The sequence below is a fragment of the Molossus molossus genome, unplaced genomic scaffold, assembly GCF_014108415.1.
Source record: "Molossus molossus isolate mMolMol1 unplaced genomic scaffold, mMolMol1.p scaffold_m16_p_3, whole genome shotgun sequence".
Lineage (NCBI taxonomy): Eukaryota > Metazoa > Chordata > Mammalia > Chiroptera > Molossidae > Molossus > Molossus molossus.
Window position 1 is genome coordinate 112156239 of NW_023425366.1, and position 17542 is coordinate 112173780.

General features: G+C 44.0%; 1 protein-coding gene across 1 annotated transcript in view; it reads right to left on the bottom strand.

The window, feature by feature from the left end:
• Positions 1-14267: 14267 nt before the first annotated feature.
• The window catches only part of ATF7IP2 (activating transcription factor 7 interacting protein 2), a 40114-nt gene continuing 36839 nt past the window's right edge, over positions 14268-17542 (bottom strand). The window contains exon 8 of the mRNA XM_036280708.1: positions 14268-14300. Within this exon, the coding sequence (XP_036136601.1) occupies positions 14268-14300 (33 nt within the window). The remainder of the gene's footprint in view (positions 14301-17542) is intronic.

Here is a 17542-nt window from a genome sequence, read left to right on the forward strand (position 1 = left end):
AACAGCCTGGGCGTGGACGCTGTTGAAATTCTCGGGGTGATTGTGACATGCACCTGGGCAGACTCTGTCTGTGCTCCATGCTATGACTCCGGTGCAATCCCGTGACGGTCAGAATGGTGCAGGGTTTAACCTCCTGTGTCCGGCTTATTTCACTTCACACGAAGTCTTCCAGGATTTCCCGTGCCGTCGCGCACGACAGGATTTCCTTGTTGATGCCTGAATACTGTCCCCTTGCACACATCCCATGTGTTCTTCATCCATTCTTCTGTCAGTGGACATTGAGATTGTTTCCATCGCTTCGTTCCACCCCATGAGGCACTAGGAGCAGTCAAAAGCATAGAAACAGAAAGTGGGTGGGAGGTGCCAGGGCCTGGGGACGAGATGATGGGGAGTTGCTGTTCCAAGGGTACAGAGTTTCAGCCAGGCAAGATGAGAAAGTTCTAGAGAGCTCCTGTACAACATCTTGCTAATAGTAACAACATGACACTAGACACTTGACTTTATTAGGAGAGGAGATTTCACGTTATGTGTTTTATTTTTTACCGTCCTATTTTTTTTTTTTAAATCCTCACCCAGGGATATTTTTACACTTATCCTCAGACAGAGTGGGAGGGAGGGAGGGAGGGAGGGAGGGAGACAGAGAGAGAGAGAGAGACAGAGAGAGAGAGAGAGAGAGAGAGACATTGACGTGAGAGATATACATGGATTGGCTGCTACCCACATGACCCCAACTAGGGTCGGGGATGAACCGCAAATGAGGTACATGCCCTTGGCCGGAATCGAGCCTGGGACTCCTTGGTCCACAGGCTGACGCTCTAACCGCTGAGCCAAACTGACCAGGCCATTCTAATTTTTAAAAATTGACAGGGTTGCCCGGCCGGTGTGGCTCAGTGGTTGAGCATCAACCCATGCACCAAGAGGTTGCTGGTTTGATTATCGGTCAGGGCACATGCCCAGGTTGTGGGCCTGATCTCCAATGGGGGCCATGCAGGAGGCGGCCAGTCGATATTCTCTCTCATCAATGTTTTTATCTCTCTCCCTCTCCTTTCCTCTCTAAAATTAATGAAGAAAAATTAAAAAAAAATTGACAGGGTCAAATGGATGGTTTGGGAAGTGCTTAAGTCTTTAGAGGGAGCAGAGGTCACAAACAGTGGGACTAAATCAGAAGGGGCTTCCTGGAGGAGGTGCTTATGGCTGAACTCACCTGAAAACAGACTTTCTGGGAGGATAGGCACTGGGAGAGCAGAACAGGGTGGAGCCAGCTCAAGGAGCAGCTGTCTGGGGTTTCCCAGGAGATGGATGGGAGAAGCAGGCTTCGGGGAGTTTGAGTGGTGGTCTGCCCCTTTAGCATGAGCTGCAGACACGGAACCTCCCAGAGCTGCCTTGGCTGGTTAGAGGGCATGGCCTGCCTCCCTGCTTCTGGGTGAGTTGACACAGTAACCATTATTCAAGGAAGGATGACTCAGCCTCTCGTTCTAGTCTCAGTCTTGCTTGGCTTGTTTACTGGCAAAGAAGGCAAAGAGCGTCAATGGGCAAAATGGGGCAAAATGCGTCAACTTGCCAGATTTCGCCTGCAGCTCAATTGGTTTCAAATTTAGCCTAGGTTTCTGTCTTGTTGTATGTGAAAAAGTCTTTGTAACTTGCTGGTGGGAGAAAAGCAGTTTCTAAAGTGTGGTCCACGGAGTCGCTGCCTGGGAATTCCCAGGGGAGTGTGCTGGGAATGCAGATTTCTGGACCACATCCAGACTCACTGAGTGGGACCCTCAAGGGGTGGGGCCCGGGAACCTGCCATTTTCACTAGCTCTCCAGGGATTTGGGTGAAGGATGTTGGTGAATCAAAATTGGGAATATTTTATGGGGTGTTTAACCCTGTAAACTAAGCCACGCAGCCCAAATTAAGAAGCAGTGATAACCCAACCCACCTGAACTTCCTTTCTTCTCTGCCGGTTCTTGTCTTTGTCTCCCTGAGCATGACAGACACAGAGTAGACCTCAGAGGTGGTTAGGAAATGCAATGACTGACTTCATTTTGTGCAACCAAAAATGATAAATTTTTGAAAGGGCAATCTCATCGCCTCTTCATGGTCACAGGTTTTAAAAATACCTACTAATCACATTGATGTGGACGTTTATTGCTTTCTTTGCCATCTAATACACAGTCCCCTTGCTTTGGTAACAACATTCCAAACTCCTTTTGGAGAATCAACTCTCCCTGTGGGCCAGCTGGTGGGCAGGTCCTTCTGCAAGGTGTCTTGTGGCATGTTACTCAAGTCAGGCCAATCAGTGTTTCTCTCCTAGAATCTCTCTTAGGTGGTGAGGAGGAAGAACCCCTTGAGCAGCTGCACCTTATCTAGTCTCCATCAGCCCCTGCCCCTTTGATGGCTTCTTCGCCCCTTTCTGAGCCTCTCTAATCTGTGCTGAAATTCTGGGGGTCAACCATAAATCTCCCTGCTGCTTAAATTTTGGTCCATTTGACAACTCTGACGGTTCTTTATGTCTGCACGGTGCTATAATGCTCTGGAAAGGTTTATCCTGTGTTTATAAATCATAGAGACAGGGGAAGAGTTGAGGTGGGGAGGGTAATATGAGTCATTTCTATGCTATCCATTTTGCCATTCAACATAGTCCATTAGAAAAGCTTCACATTTCATCACAGACAACAAATTGCTTCTATAGTCCCCTTGAGTTTTGAGTCTTCCCACTTGCAATGAGCTTTCAGCTGAAACAAATTGCCTTTCGTCACTATCATTCAGTTCCAATTCGATGGAAGGGTGGAAGAATGAAGGCAATGAGGAGGGAATGATTTGCCTGATGATAAAATAAATCCAGCTGCAAGGGCTTCTGTTTCTAGGTAGAACTGACACTCTGGAATTGAGAACACAGTCAGGAAAGAGCTTCTGACTCTTAAGTTTAGAAAAACCAACTAACTGGTAAAGCAATTCTAGTTACAATTTGTGAGTCAAGTAGAGAATCAAAATCAACAGAACCAGGGTGGAGGTCTGGGAGGAAAGGACCATATTGTACCTAGATATTAGTGAGTAACAGCTACATTGGCACCATATTTCAAACATGTGATTTAGTAGCATTGTGACAATCAATTGGCTTCAAGGACAAAAAGCAGGTTTAATTCCAATGTCAGAAATGTGAAGAAGAGGCATGACTGCCCCCTTGTGGCCACTGTCCCAAATTGTTCATTCAGGTCTTTTAAGAATGAATTTGTGACACTAAAAGCAGGTTAAAACGCAAACATTCAAAAACCCTCAACGTTTGGCTATTGACCTGGGCTGTATACACTCCTATATTCAATTAAAATCTTGGTTATAAACTAAAATAATTTGGTTTGGTTAGATCCAATTTCTTCTTTTTACATCAGATATTCCTCGAAGAAGAGAAATGATTCTGGTGATTGCTTTTATGGTCGGTGTACATTTTCTTCTGCCATGTTATTTATCCTGGAGAAGAAGGGTGTGCATATACATATATTTTTTATCCTCACCTGAGGACTTTTTTTTTTTTTTTTCATTTATCTTCAGTTAGAGTGGGAGGGAGAGAGGGAGGAAGAGAGAGAGAGAGAGAAACATTGATGTGAGAGAGACACATCGTGTGGTTGCCACCCACACGACTCCAACCGGAGCAGGGGACAAACTGCAACTAAGGTACGTGCCCTTAGCGGGAATCGAACCCTGACCTCTCTGGTCCGTGGGCCCATGCTCTAACCGCTGAGCAAAACCAGCCAGGGCAAGGATGTGCATATTTATTCTGCCCTCCTTAGAGACCTTGGGGCAGAATAACTGGACCCTGGGATATATTCAGTGAAGGTTTCCTGAAAGTTACTTATTCCTCTCCTGACCCTGGGCATCATTTCCACCATCCCAGTTCAGCTGCAGTCATCTTGGCCTAACCACTGCAATAGAATTGCAACTTGTTACCCTAGACCTGCCCCCTGCCCCCATCACCCCGAGCCCATTCACCAGTCTGTTTTCTAGAAGCCCTCCAGTCTGGTCCTGTCACCCATCTGAATGAACACCTTCAATGGCTTCCCATTACTCCCAAGATAATGGCCAACTTCTCAACAGAAACGACAGTCTCATAGTGTCCCAGGTACCGTTACTGCCTCATAAATGAGCCACAAACGTAGTTGCTTAAATAACTTTCATTTTGCTCTCAGTTTTGCGGGGCAGGAATTTGGGTAGGGCTCTGCTGGGCTGCTGGGCTGCTCCACAGGGCTGAGGCTGGGTGTGTAAAACCCAGGATCTGCTTCAAAGGTGACTGCCTCTTTTGTCATTGGCACTAACAAAAGGTTGTCCACCCCCAAAACCCCAGCCCGAATTTTAAATTATGAGAAATTGTTCCTTTCAAAGAGATTTGAGGAAAGAAACTATCCTGGTGTTATGGGTTGTTCCACTGTCTATATTGAAGGGCCTAGCTGTTGACCAGTGAGGTAACCGAGCCCAGTTCCCATGTTCGTGTGCCCGATGTGCAGTGAGACCTGTCACTACAGCATGAGTATGCAACCAGGAAAGAGGTTACTATTATTATTGTTCTCCTTTTCAATCCTCACCCAAGGACATACTGAGAGAGAGACGAGAGAGAGAGAGAGAGAGAGAGAGAGAGAGAGAGAGAGAGAGAGAAACATTGAACATTGAAACCGGACAACAAAGAGTCCAGGCTGCCTGTCACTACTTGAGCCAATTAAGCAGAGACAAGGTTGACTTGTATAAGGGTTTATTCCAATATTGCCTGCAGTATGGGAGAATAGCCAGGATGTCCTGAAAAAATCGGCTCTCCTCCCCCTAGAAACCAAACTACTTATATTGAGTATTAAATGGGGAAGTAAGCAAAAGGGCTATCAATGGGTAAAATGGTTACAGATTACAGGCATAGAATAACAATGGGTAAACCACTTACAGACTGTAGGCAAGGGGAAGTAATTCGGCTGGGGGGTGTAGGCTGGGCCTCTGAGGGGTTGTCTCTGGTGCACCACCTCCCAGACTCCAAGGTTGTTAGCCTTCTATGATAACTGAGCAGCTCTCAGAGAAGGAGAATGGACAGCATTCCTGAGGCAGCTCCCAGGAGGGGCAGCTCCCAGGAGGGGCAGCTCCCAGGAGGGGCAGCTCCCAGGAGGGCAGCTCCCAGGAGGGGCAGCTCCCAGGAGGGGCAGCTCCCAGGAGGGGCAGCTCCCAGGAGGGGCAGCTCCCAGCCAGGCCAGAATGCGCTTTCTTTAATCAGAGTAAAGCAATCACCATGAACAGAGTAAGGATGATTAATGTCTCTTATAACTATGGCTACTACCTCACTATGATCAGTTCTCTTATTATTCTATTATTCTCTCCCACCCATTTCAACACCGATCAGTTGCCTTCTGCATGTATCCTGACTGGGGATCGAATTTATAACCCAGGTGTGACCCTACTGGGAATCAAACTGGTAACCTTTCAGTGCACAGGATGACACTCAACCAACTGACCCACTCCAGTCGGGCAGAGTTGATTCTGAGAGGCAGCCAAACGAGGACACAGGAATAAAGCTCAAATCTGTCTCCCGAGGTGGAAACGGTGAGGGGGTTAGCCCTGGCTGGGTAGTTCAGCTGGTTAGAGCGTCATCTCGATATGCCAAGGTTGGGCATTCGATCCCCTGGTCAGGGCACATGCAAGAATCAATCAATGAATGCATGAATAAGTGGAACAAATTGAGGTTTTTCTCTCTCTAATCAATAAATTTAAATTTTTTTTTTTTAAAAAGAAGCGATTTTAAGTCTTCCTAAATTGATTTAAACCATCTGTTCTTAGGTATCTTTGGTTAGAGAGGATAGAGTCTTGCAATTTATCACCTGGCTGTTAATTGCTCAGCCCATCCAGCTGTTTCGTTCTCCATTTCCTCATTCCCCTTGCCAGGGAATTTTCCTTCTGTCTTACTAACCTGCTTCAGTGACAGTTTGAATTTTAACTAATGTTTTGTTCTTTTTGCCTTCTAAATAGCTGATGTGTTTAAAATATTGTATCCATTGTAATGCCCGTGAGTTCGGATGCTTCTATCCCAGCGGGTAGGGCTATTCACCTCCACACTGTTCTACCACTGCCCATTGTAGGGGAGGGAAAACTTCTCCCTCTGCTCCTGTGAATTTAACAAAAGACAGATTAGCAGGAGAAAAAGAACACACATATTATTATTTTGGGGAGCCCAGGGCTTTAGAGAAATAAGGGAACACCAAAGACAGGACTGCAGGGCTTAAACAAAGGGTGATAGATTATGGAGAAGTGAGAAGACACAGGGAAGGGATGTGGGGCTCCAGGAGGTGGTTCACTGTGGGGGGGAACTAGGAAATGCGTGATAAACAAAGGTTGTTTAGTAGGGTTTGTCATCTCAGGTCTTCGTGGTACAGAGAGAGGGGCACCTTCACACATGGAAACTTGTGTCACTTTTCCTTTGCAACTTTGCATCAACTTGACTTCATGCCCTGATTTTGGGCAGAGGGGGGAAAGGCAGAGAGCTCTTCCTGTGTCTCCCGTTTCTCAGTTGCCTTCAGGGTAACATAATACTTCTGCCAAAGTGGCATATTCTGGGGTGGTATATTCTGATGCCCCATCAAAACCAAGTAGCTGCATCCCATCCCCCACCACCCTGAAATCTCATCTCTGATTGAATTTGTCTGTATTATAGGGCTTTTTATTTATGTATTATTTCTTTTCAGGTTTAAATCTTTCACTCCCTCCTCTGGATTTGTGGTCATGGGTAATGTGTAAAAGTGTTGGTCTATCCCTGAACTTTTCTGTCATTGTTAATCCTCACCCAAGGTTATTATTCCACTGATAGAGTGGAAGGCAGGGAGGCAGGGGAGAGAGAGACACATGGATTGTTGTCCCCTGCACAACGCTTACTGGAGCTGGGATGGAACCTGCAACCCAGGTATGTGCCCTTAACCAGGAATCAAACCCTTCAGTCCTCAGCCAAAGCTCTAACCGATGAGCCAAACCGGCCAGGGCTGTCCCTGAGTTTTTGCCACTTCAGCTGGTGTTAGCCAGTTCAAGATAAGGCCCCAATCTGATTCCGTGATGTTGGGCACAATTCCCTGAGGGAAGATCCCTTAAGGTGACTGAGGGGGGCTTTGCATATTTCTTATTGGTGGTAAAGGGAACCAAAGTTTTGCCACCCTGAGTTACCTTTTTGGGATATTAATTTTAAGCTGTTTATTAAGAAATAAGACTTAGCCCTGGCCAGTTTGGCTCAGCGGTTGGAGTGCTGGCCTGCAGTCTGGAGAGACCCGGGTTCAGTTCCCGCTAAGGGCATGTACCTCGGTTGCAGTTTGTCCCCGGCCCTGGTTGGGTTGTGAGGGTGGCAGCCACTCGATGTGTCCCTTTCACGTCGATGTTTCTCCCCCCCCCCACTCTATCTGAAAAAAATATAAAAAAAAAAAAAAAAAAAGAAAAGAAAAGAAAAGAAATAAGACTTAGCCTGGCTGGTGTGGCTCAGTGGTTGAGCGTCGACCCATGCACCAAAAGGTTGCTGGTTTGATTCCTGGTCAGGACACATGTCCAGGTTGTGGGCCAAATCCCCAGTGGGGGGCATGCAGGAGGCGGCCAATTGATGTTCTCTCTCATCGATGTTTCTATTTCTCTCTCCCTCTCCCCCTCTCTCTCTCTCAAAAAAAAAAAAAAAAAAAATCAAGAAAAAAAAAAAAATAGAAGTGACTTAGCACCTTTGACCCTTCCCCCTTCCCTGCCCAAGAGATTCAGCCAGAGAAAACTGCTTCAGGAAGATCTTAAGATGCTGCCTTAGCCTAATTTGAATTAAGTGTAGTAAAAAGAGGGTTTCAGGCTGGTACCTGTTAGCTAGATACCCGCTGTGTGCCATTGTCTCTGGGTCACCTAGCAAGGCTTTCCCTGCCATGTGTACTTCCCCCTTTCCTCAGCTACCTGTAAGTCATTTCTGAACTCTAATACCCATCCCCCCTTCTCCTTTGTCCAGTAATACCTTATATACTCCACAGTGCCTCACTGTCTTTGGAATTTTCCTGCTTATGTGAATTTCCCATGTGCAAGTATTAAAACCTTGATTTGCTCCTGTTAATCTGTCTCTGTTAATTTGATTATTGGCCCAGCCAGAAGAACTCAGAAAGTGGGAGGAAAGGTATTGATTTTTTTGGCCCCCGTAGTGAGTAAAGGCACCTCGCAGCCAATGTGTCAAGAAGCACCCAGGAGGACCCACCTCCATGTCATACTGGGTGAGGGCCGGTGTCACTGTTTTGAACAAATCACTGTTCCCAGTCACTACTGTATTAGTTTTTCTAGGGATGCTGTAACAAACTTCATGGCTCAAAACAACAGAAACGTATTTTCTCACAGCTCTAGAGGCTAGAAGTCTGGCCGCAAGATACAGACGAGGCTGGCTGGGTTCCCTCCAAAGGCTCTGTGGGAAGATTCTTTCTTACCTCTTCCAGCTCTGGTGGCTCCTGCCGTCCTTGGCTTGTGGCCGTTTCACTCCAATCTCTGCCTCTGTCTTCATACTGGAAATGTGTTCCCATTTGGTGATTTAAAAAATCATTTTCTTCTGTGTCTATGGCCACCTCTGAGTGACATGCTCGCTCTTGCTGACCCTCTTGCTCCAGTAAATTAGCAAGGTATTTCTAATTTCCCTGTAGTTCAGCAAAGGTATTATTTTTTTAATTATTTTCTTTCTACCATTTACTGACAAGGACTTGTTTTATCCTCAGTTATGTTCTCTTGTTAATTCCTTACAATGGCCCTGTTGGCAGCAAAACGACACCAGTTACTGGCGACTGGACTTTGGTTCAGCAGCCTCGATACTAGAGTTCTGCCTAAGAAATATTCAGAGCGAAGACTTAAACTATAAGAGAACGTTTGTTTAGAAAAGCACAGAGGTAGAAGCCATAGAAGTGAGCTAGCTGAGCTTCATGGGCTTGGAGAACAAGTTAGCCGCAAACGGACGCTTGCAGCTTAGCAGAAAGATAGGCAAGGAAATGCACCCGGGGTGAGGGAATGGGAATAGGCTCCGGGGTGCTCCATAGAGAGAGGCTAGCTGGGTCCTTCATCCTAAGGGCTTTTAAAAAGTTTATTGATTGATTTTAGAGAGAGAGAGAGATAGAAATATCAGAGAGAAAACATTGATTGGCCACCTCCTGCATGCCCCCCACTGGGGATTTGGCCCACAACCTGGGCATGTGCCCTGACCAGGAATCAAACCAGTGACCTCTTGGTGCATGGGTCGATGCTCAACCACTGAGCCACATTGGCTGGGCTCATCCTAAGGGTTTTTAAGGAGGGGATTTTTAGGGGAGGTCCCAAAGGAGGATCTCAATAGAAGATTCGTCAGCTTTCCAGGCGTGTCCTTTCAGGGTTGTGGTCTCCACTGATTGGTCAGCACCAGGACTCCTTTGAACCCCTTGGAGGGGGTTAACTGCTTTCTTCTTCTTGCTGACCTATTGTGACCTGTCCTCTCGTCTCCTGTCCTTGTATGGAAGTAAGATGGGGCTTTTCTCCAGCTCCCTTGTTTTTTGCTAAGGGGGCAGGGTGTCCTACTACATGACTACTACATGCCAGGGGAGAAAGGTCAGGGGGAGAATCTGACCTGCATGACCAGAGCCGATCTAGGGAAGGAAAGGTTGCCTCAGGGCCAAGGTCCTAATGTACAATACTTTTTTGTAATACATGCTCTCCCAGTTCTGCTTACTGCCAGGTATCCATTGCTAGCTACCCAGGACTTTCTGCCTTGGTGACATTCTGGACCTGGCCTGTTGTCTTGCTCTGCTCATGTCTATCAGTCTACCATAGCCCTGTATGGATCAGGTTCTTGGTCTCATGCAGCAGAACCAATTAAGTAAGAAAAGAGAGAGGGAGAGGGGAGGGAGAGATCCTGTTGCAAAATGTTAAAAGCCTGAACAAAGGCACAGAGAGATGAAATGGGCTGCCCAAATCACAGTTAGTAAGTGTTGTAAGTGGTTTTTGGACACAAGGGTCTGTTTGTAAGTTCACACTGATTCTGGAGATGTGGGAACTCAGGCCCTGAACCAAGAAGGTTCTTGGCTTCACACAAGAAAGAATTCAAGAGCAAGCCTTGGAGTGATGTGAGGTAGCAAGTTTATTGAGCAAAGAGGACAAGCAAGAAAAGCCACTCTACAGACAGAGTTGTATAGTGTCTCCTCACCAGTAGAGTAAGAGAGAGGGAGAGACCCTAACCTTCTCTAGAGGTTGAGCTTATATCTGTTTGTAGTTTCTATGAAAAATTACTAGTATGAGGAGAAAGTGGAAATAAATGTTGGGTTTAACTTTTAAAAGGTATATTCTGTGGTCTATTTTATGGTATGAGTAAATGTTTGTGGTATGAGCAAGCTATTGATAGTAATACTTTGTTTTCTAAGTTCCTTGTGATTTCATGACTTAACCGAGTTTCTATCTGAAAACATGTAGCAGGCTGTAGCATGGCTTTACTTTGGTCTGTTTGTTTGGTTCTCATGCCCCTTCCCTATATTAGCACTCTGTGAGAACAGTGTATGAGACATGTCACTTTGCAGCACAGTTGGACAAGCTAGGGCCCTACTCAACTCTCCAGAGCGAGGATGCTCTTCCTCTGCCTAGGGACACCTCACGGTCTGAGTGAGGGAGCCATTGAAGCTATAGAATAAGAAATTTATTATAGGGCTAGACTTGGCCCAATCTGGCAGAGCTGGTGGCAAAGGCTATGCAAACTGTTCTGAGTCTAGTATTGAGCTGGAGTCACTAGAAGTCAGTTGGGTGGCAGTTGTGAAGGAGAATGAATGTGGATAAGAGCAAGAGCAAACTGGAAGTGTGTCTGTGTATCATGACATTTACCCTTGAAGCCATGGGAATCATGAGCCTATAGGGAAAGCACAGAGCAGCACACATAGGTACCCCATACTTGGACAGGCAGAAGGCAGCTCTGGCTGAAGCTGTGGGAGCTGCAGGTCCATGAGCCAGCAGTTCAAGTGCGCACAGGCTGCTGTGCTGATGCCCTGTATCCACCATCAGAACATAAAACACGACTGCTGTTTCACCTTTGCTTCTGAATCTCATGCAATGTTGTGTGACCAACGCCAGTGTTGAACTAGCTGGGGAAGGACATCTTGTGAAAGGTAGTTTCAGCTTAGCAACATGGACACAATACAAAGCTACCACATCTGCCTTATGAGTGTCAAGGGCGACAGAATGCATCCCTCATTGACCAAAAATGCCCGAGGTTTGCTTTCTTGTTCACCTTGCAGCTTTCACATCTGCCCTGGGACACACATCAGATGTGTGTCGGGTTTTGATTCTGGAGCCACATGGCAGCAATGACAGTGGTGCATTCTTCCCGTTGACTTGTCCAGTCTCCATGAGGCAGTGGAGTCGTGCATCCAAGGGGAACCCAGGACCATGGTGCTGGGTTTGAATGGGTGGGGTCTGTGACTTGGGCAAGTCATCTAATCTCCCTGGGCTTGTTTCCCCATCTTGAAAATAGACCAATGTCTTAACATATCATTATGTGGTAGAATAAGAATTGCATAAACTGTCTCAGGTTTGAAACATCATGGATTTTCTCAATTTAGTCCGTCAGAGTTCAGTCCTTGCTTGGAGGAGGCGTGATGTTTTCCCACCAAAAGTACATAAAGTGTTTCACTGGGTGGGGTGAAGTGTTCGCTGTCTGTCCTATGTACTTGATCTTTCTTGTTAGGTTGGTTCTCTTCCGGTGACACGAATAGGTAAATGGAGAATCTTGCCCCTCCAAAAGGCAAGAAACATTTTCTTCTGAGCCACCAGCTCTAAGATGCTTGCTATCAGCTTCCCTCCCTTGTTCCTTTACTGTGACAGCTATTTTGCTTAGGACTATGCCTATCAACATGCAGATTTGCCAGTTGGAGACGTAGTTTCACTTGGGTGATGCACACCAAAATCTTGTTTACAGTGTCAAGTCTTTTGCTTCGCTTAGCAAGTGAACATTAGTGTTCATCAACCCACAGGGACAATCCTCTGCCAAGTGAAGCCCCTGTCCTGTGCTGCAGATGCCGGCGATTCCTGAGCCCCAGATGGGACCTCAAGGGGGCAGCTTGTCTCATCAAACTCAGTCCAGAATCTGGCTCCTTCAGTCAAAATGTTTTAGAAGGGAAAGACACAGGAGACTTTAAAGTAAGAGCTTTATTTATGACTGAAGATGTAAAGGCATTCATAAAATGCCAAGGAAAATGATTTCCTGTTCATTTAAAAAAATCTGAGCATTTCTGGAGCCTGAACTTTTACCATGTACCAGGAAAGAATGCCTCTCTTGAACCGAATCTTTCACACTAAGTTTTCTGTTTTCTCGGCATCCGAGTTTGGCCCATTGGGCCTTATACTTAGAGTCTTGTTCACTTGAGTCGTTGGGCTACTTATGCTGGCCACAGCTCTACCCCAGTGCTCCCTCAGGTAGAGGAATGCAAAGGGCACAGCTACTAGAGCCCGTTAGTGTTCTGTTTTCTTTAAATGATGACAGCCAGGAAACGAGCAAATGGTAGCAATAGGGAATCAGCAAATTAAAGCCTTAAATCTAAGGCAGACAATTCCATTTTCCTCAACTGAAATAGTGGGTTGAATAATGCTTTTATAAATGATTATGTTTTGTGTACACAGCACATAATGCTTAAGTAATTTTATTATATTTATTATATATATAAGTATACAAACAGCTTTAGGGGAACTCTCCAGACTATTTCTCCAAATGATTGATATAACAAAAAAGAGCGAGGGGCACAAACTAATAGCCCTTAGAATTCCAAAAGGATGGAAAGACATTTCTTTTCATAAAATCTTGGTGGAGATGAACCCCAGGGTGATCTGTCCTCAGTAAGGAGCCGATTTTCTCTGTACCTATACTGACCACAAGCAGGTCACCAAGAGCTGATTGTATCCTAGGGCTTCTGATAGCAGCAGCAGCTCCGTAGTCACTGAAGGTGTTGTACACAGCACAGCTTAGTGAGGTGGATCCATGATAGTGTATGTTTTGGAACATATCCATTGGAAGTACTTATTGAATCAGAAATTCATGAAACTAGAGGCCACTACAACATAAGGGAGAAGACTGTCCCTATACAAAGGGTTCACAATCTTAACTGGCCCTTTAAGATAGCAAATAGTGTTAGAACATTGTAGATAAACAACTTAAAAAAAATGTAGTACAATATATAATTATTGAAGTCTTTTCTTTTACTTAAATAAGAGTTTCAGAAAACCCAGGGATAGATTTTATATCACAAAATGGTCCATATCGTCCAAAAATGTCTTTTGATTGGACAGTAAAATAGTATTTGTTGGAAGCTAAGAACTGAGATAAAGTACAGGCCATTGGGAGTGGTAAAGCTTTAATTTCTCCAATTTTCTTCCAAATTAACTTATTACTAGGGTTCTCATGGCACAGGAAGAGGTGGTAGCTTTCCACAGGAGCACACTTGGGATTGATTTTGGTGATGTTCCAAGTCAGGGCAATGCCCCTGGGTCTCAGCACCCGTTTCACTTTGAGCTCGGGCTTCTGAGGAGGAAGTGTGTCTCGAACTTTGTCTGTCAGTTCAGGCAGTGGTGGTGGTGGAGCTGGGAGAGGTGGCAGATGCTCAAAGGACTCAAGAACCTGAAACAAATTTATAAAAGTTTAGTGAGCTGAACTTGTGAGTTCTAGTTATTTTCAAGTGGTCAACTGCAGTTTTACAGCATGTTATTTCCCATTCCTAAATCCATTTATCAAAATCATAAGAACAAAAGGGTGCTTCAACAATAGTAAGGCCGGGTCCAGTCTTTGCAAGCTTAAGCTTCTTTTGGAGTTAAGATTTCTACACTCTGGAATATCACACTAACCCAGGATGGGTTAGGTCCTAGACATTCTGAATAATATTCCATCTCATTTCCAAATTGTGTTCCCAATCAGTGTGCTAATTTACTTGAAAACTGTGAGTGTACAAGAACACCCATTTCCCTCCAGTGTCATAAAAAATGGCTATTATTCTTAAAAATCTTATTTGAGTAAAAATTGTATTTGTTTTAATGCTATAGCTTCTAGAAAATTCAATTAATTTATTTTAATTGTGTATGTAGACTCACAATAGCACATTTAAAAAAGCACATTAAAGTGCTTTTTACATTAAAATGTGACACAAATATTTCTTCATGAGTAAAATGGGAACTTCCATTCCCACTCAGTTTGGAATGACTGTCACTTAGAGAGCATTTCGTATCAGTACCTGGGCTGCATTTTGTGCCACTGGGGTTGTCTCTCTTGAGATGGAAACAGATTTCATAGATGACTCCAGCATGGATACGGAATTTTCTGTGAATAATATGAGGTTTAAGAAGTTAAATTTATCTGCAACAATCAATCCCTTAGCCTTTAAGCAAAGAAGAGTTTACACTGTGGTGGTAATTAAATGTGAACTAAATGTGAAGACAAACTTTTGATAAAAGTTCAAGATCCAAAGTTACCAAATATAGAGAACTTCCCTTGAATGTGACAAAATTCCCCACTTAAGGTAAGTTAAGTCATTATGTAACTGGGAACTGGAAACATTACAGATGGGAAAGGGCTCCCTGCTCAGTGGTCTTAGAAGTTGACTTTTCTCTGTTAGGTCAACAAGGATGTTTGCAAACACAGAGCTCTTTACAATCCTGTTTGAATATGTGATATACACAGTCCTGGGAAAATTGTGCAGGCTGGGGTTGAAGGAATCTCTATTGCTGAGGTCTGTGTTAGCCTAGAGGGTATTAGTTAGATAGGAATCGTGGACTTCAGAAAGGGAAGGGGAAGGAGGAGAGACAGAAGGGAGAGTGGAAGAAAAGAGACGGTGACAGAGAAAGAGGGTTTAGTAGATTCAAGAATGGTTTGAAAACCATTGGGGAGAACCCTGGCCAGTTTGGTTCAGCGGTTAGAGCATCGGCCTGCAGTCCACAGAGACCCAGGTTTGGTTCCCGCTAAGAGCATGTATCTTGGTTGCAGTTTGTCCCTGGCCCTGGTTGGTCGTGCGGGTGGCAACCACTCGATGTGTCCCTTTCACGTCGATGTTTCACTCTCTCTCTTCCTCTCTCTCCCTCCTACTTTATCTGAACTAAAAATGAAAAAATGTCCTCGGGTGAGGATAAAAAAAAAGAAAACCACTGGGGAGAGTATATTTGGGGATGATAAGAAAAGGGGCTTGCTATCAACAAATCATCAAACAACAAGTGTTGGCGAGGGTGTGGAGAAAAGGGGACTCTAGTACACTGCTGGTAGGAATGCAGACTGGTGCAGCCACTATGGAAAAATTGAACTTCCATTCGACCCAGTGATCCCACTTCAAGGAATATACCCTAAGAAGCCTGAAACACCAATCAGAAAGAATATATGTATCCCCATGTTTGTAGCAGCACTATTTACAATAGCAAAGATCTGGAAACAGCCCAAGTGTCCATCAGTAGACGAATGGATAAAAAAGCAGTGGTACATATACACAATGGAGTACTACGCAGCTGTAAGAAAGAAAGATCTCTTATCCTTTGAGACGACATGGAGGGACCTGGAAAGTATCATCCTAAATGAAACAAGCCAAACAGAGAAAGACAAGTATCATATGATCTCACTTATTTGTGGAATATAATGAACACAACAGTCTGAGGAATGGGGTAGTCCCAGAGACATGGAAGTAGGGTACAGACTGACAACCCCCAGAAGAGAGGGTGGTGGGGGAGAGATAAACCACAGAACTTATATGCATGTATGCGTGAACAATGGACATAGACAACAAAGCTGGGGACAGGGCAGGGAGGAAGGCGGAGGGGAGAATCAGTGGGGGAAAAAGGAGAAATATCTGTAACAAAAATTAATTAATGAAAAAAAAAACCTGAATCAGTAAAAAGAAAAAAAAAAAAAGAAGGGGCTTCATGTTGGAAAGTGTAGGGATGGGTTGGACATTAACTTCCAAACATTTCAGAAATTTGAACATATCTAATAAGCAGTAAAGACCATTTTAGATCCATTTGTTTGTGCAATGATATAACTGTTTAGCATACTTGATGAATCTCCCCAAATGAAATATTTTATTTGTATTTTTCTTTTGATGGACAAGGATAATTAAGAGTCTGCACTGTGTTTCAAATTTAATGTATTAGTCACTTTATTTACTGGTGCTAAAAAAAAAACCTTTTTAGAAGAGGTAATGACTTTACAATTATAATTGTAAGTGTCTGTACAACCTTAATAAATTGTTTAGTAAATTAGAGCTAGATTTGTGAAATCATAATCTGTAGTTTCATACAAAAAAATTCTAACAAATGCGACTTTCTGTAACTAACATTCCTTCTTTCAATAGTCTGTAGAAATGAAGCCAGAAAGTTTTAAGGGTGTAAGTCATTAAGAATTTGTATATCTTATTAAGAAGTTTAGATTTTATCCTAAAGATAAAAACACAACTAGATTTGTATGTAATAAATAATATTTTAGTGGCAGCTTGAAAGATTCATTAAAAGCAGTAAGGGCAGAAATATTAGTTTCTAAGTATAGTAATACACCAGGCTAAAGGTGATGGAATTCTGAAATAAGGAAGTATATGAACCAGATCTGTTAGCTTTTCAGGAGATAGTACTGATGGGCTTGCCAACTGAGTGAGGAGAATGGAATGAGGCAGATCTAAGAGTCAAAAGTGACTCTTTCACTTCAGTCTTGAGAAACTGGGTGACCTGGTAATAACATTCACCAAGCTGGGGATATGGGATATGGTCCAAGTTTGACCCGACTCTTAGTCAGAACTGGACATTTTAAAAGACAGACTTGAGTTGGCATCATGAATCAGCATGATATAGCTTTCCAATTGCTAGATTTCAAACTGAAGTCCCCAAATAAGAGGTATGACTTGTTTTGTTAAGCACTAAATTAATCTGCATTCCTACTTTTTATTTTACTGTATCTCAAATCCTATATTATGTAATTTAGAAACAACTTAGTATCTTATTAAAAAGTAACTGATTACTTCACAGACTCCAATTCATTTTTCAAATCTTCATCTTGAAACTGGAAATTGAAGGGTTTTAAAATTTTCTCATGAGGTACCTGGAGATTCGACTGGTTTCAATTTTTGTTGGATCCACAATTGAAAGGGAAGAAACTGGACTATATACTTCCTATACTAATCTCCATTATTAAATATTACATAATTTATTAATGCTAATAAGTGGAATTCAAATATTTCATCAAAAAGTACCATAAACAGTCCGGCTGGTGTGGCTCAGTGGTTGAGCATTGATCCATGCACCAAGAGGTCGCCAGTTTAATTCCCGGTCAGGGCATGTGCCCAGGTTGTGGGCCTGATCCCCAGTGTGGGGCATGTAGAAGGCGGCCAGTCAGTATTCTCTCTCATCGATGTTTCTATCTCTTTCTCCTTCTCCCTTCCTCTCTAAAAATCAATAAAGAAGAAAGAAACACAGAAAGAACCCCCAGGCCCTGGCCGGTTTTGCTCAGTGGTTAGAGCATCAGCCTGTGGTCCAGAGAGACCTGGGTTCGGTTCCCGCAAAGGGCATGTACCTTGGTTGCAGTTTGTCCCTGGC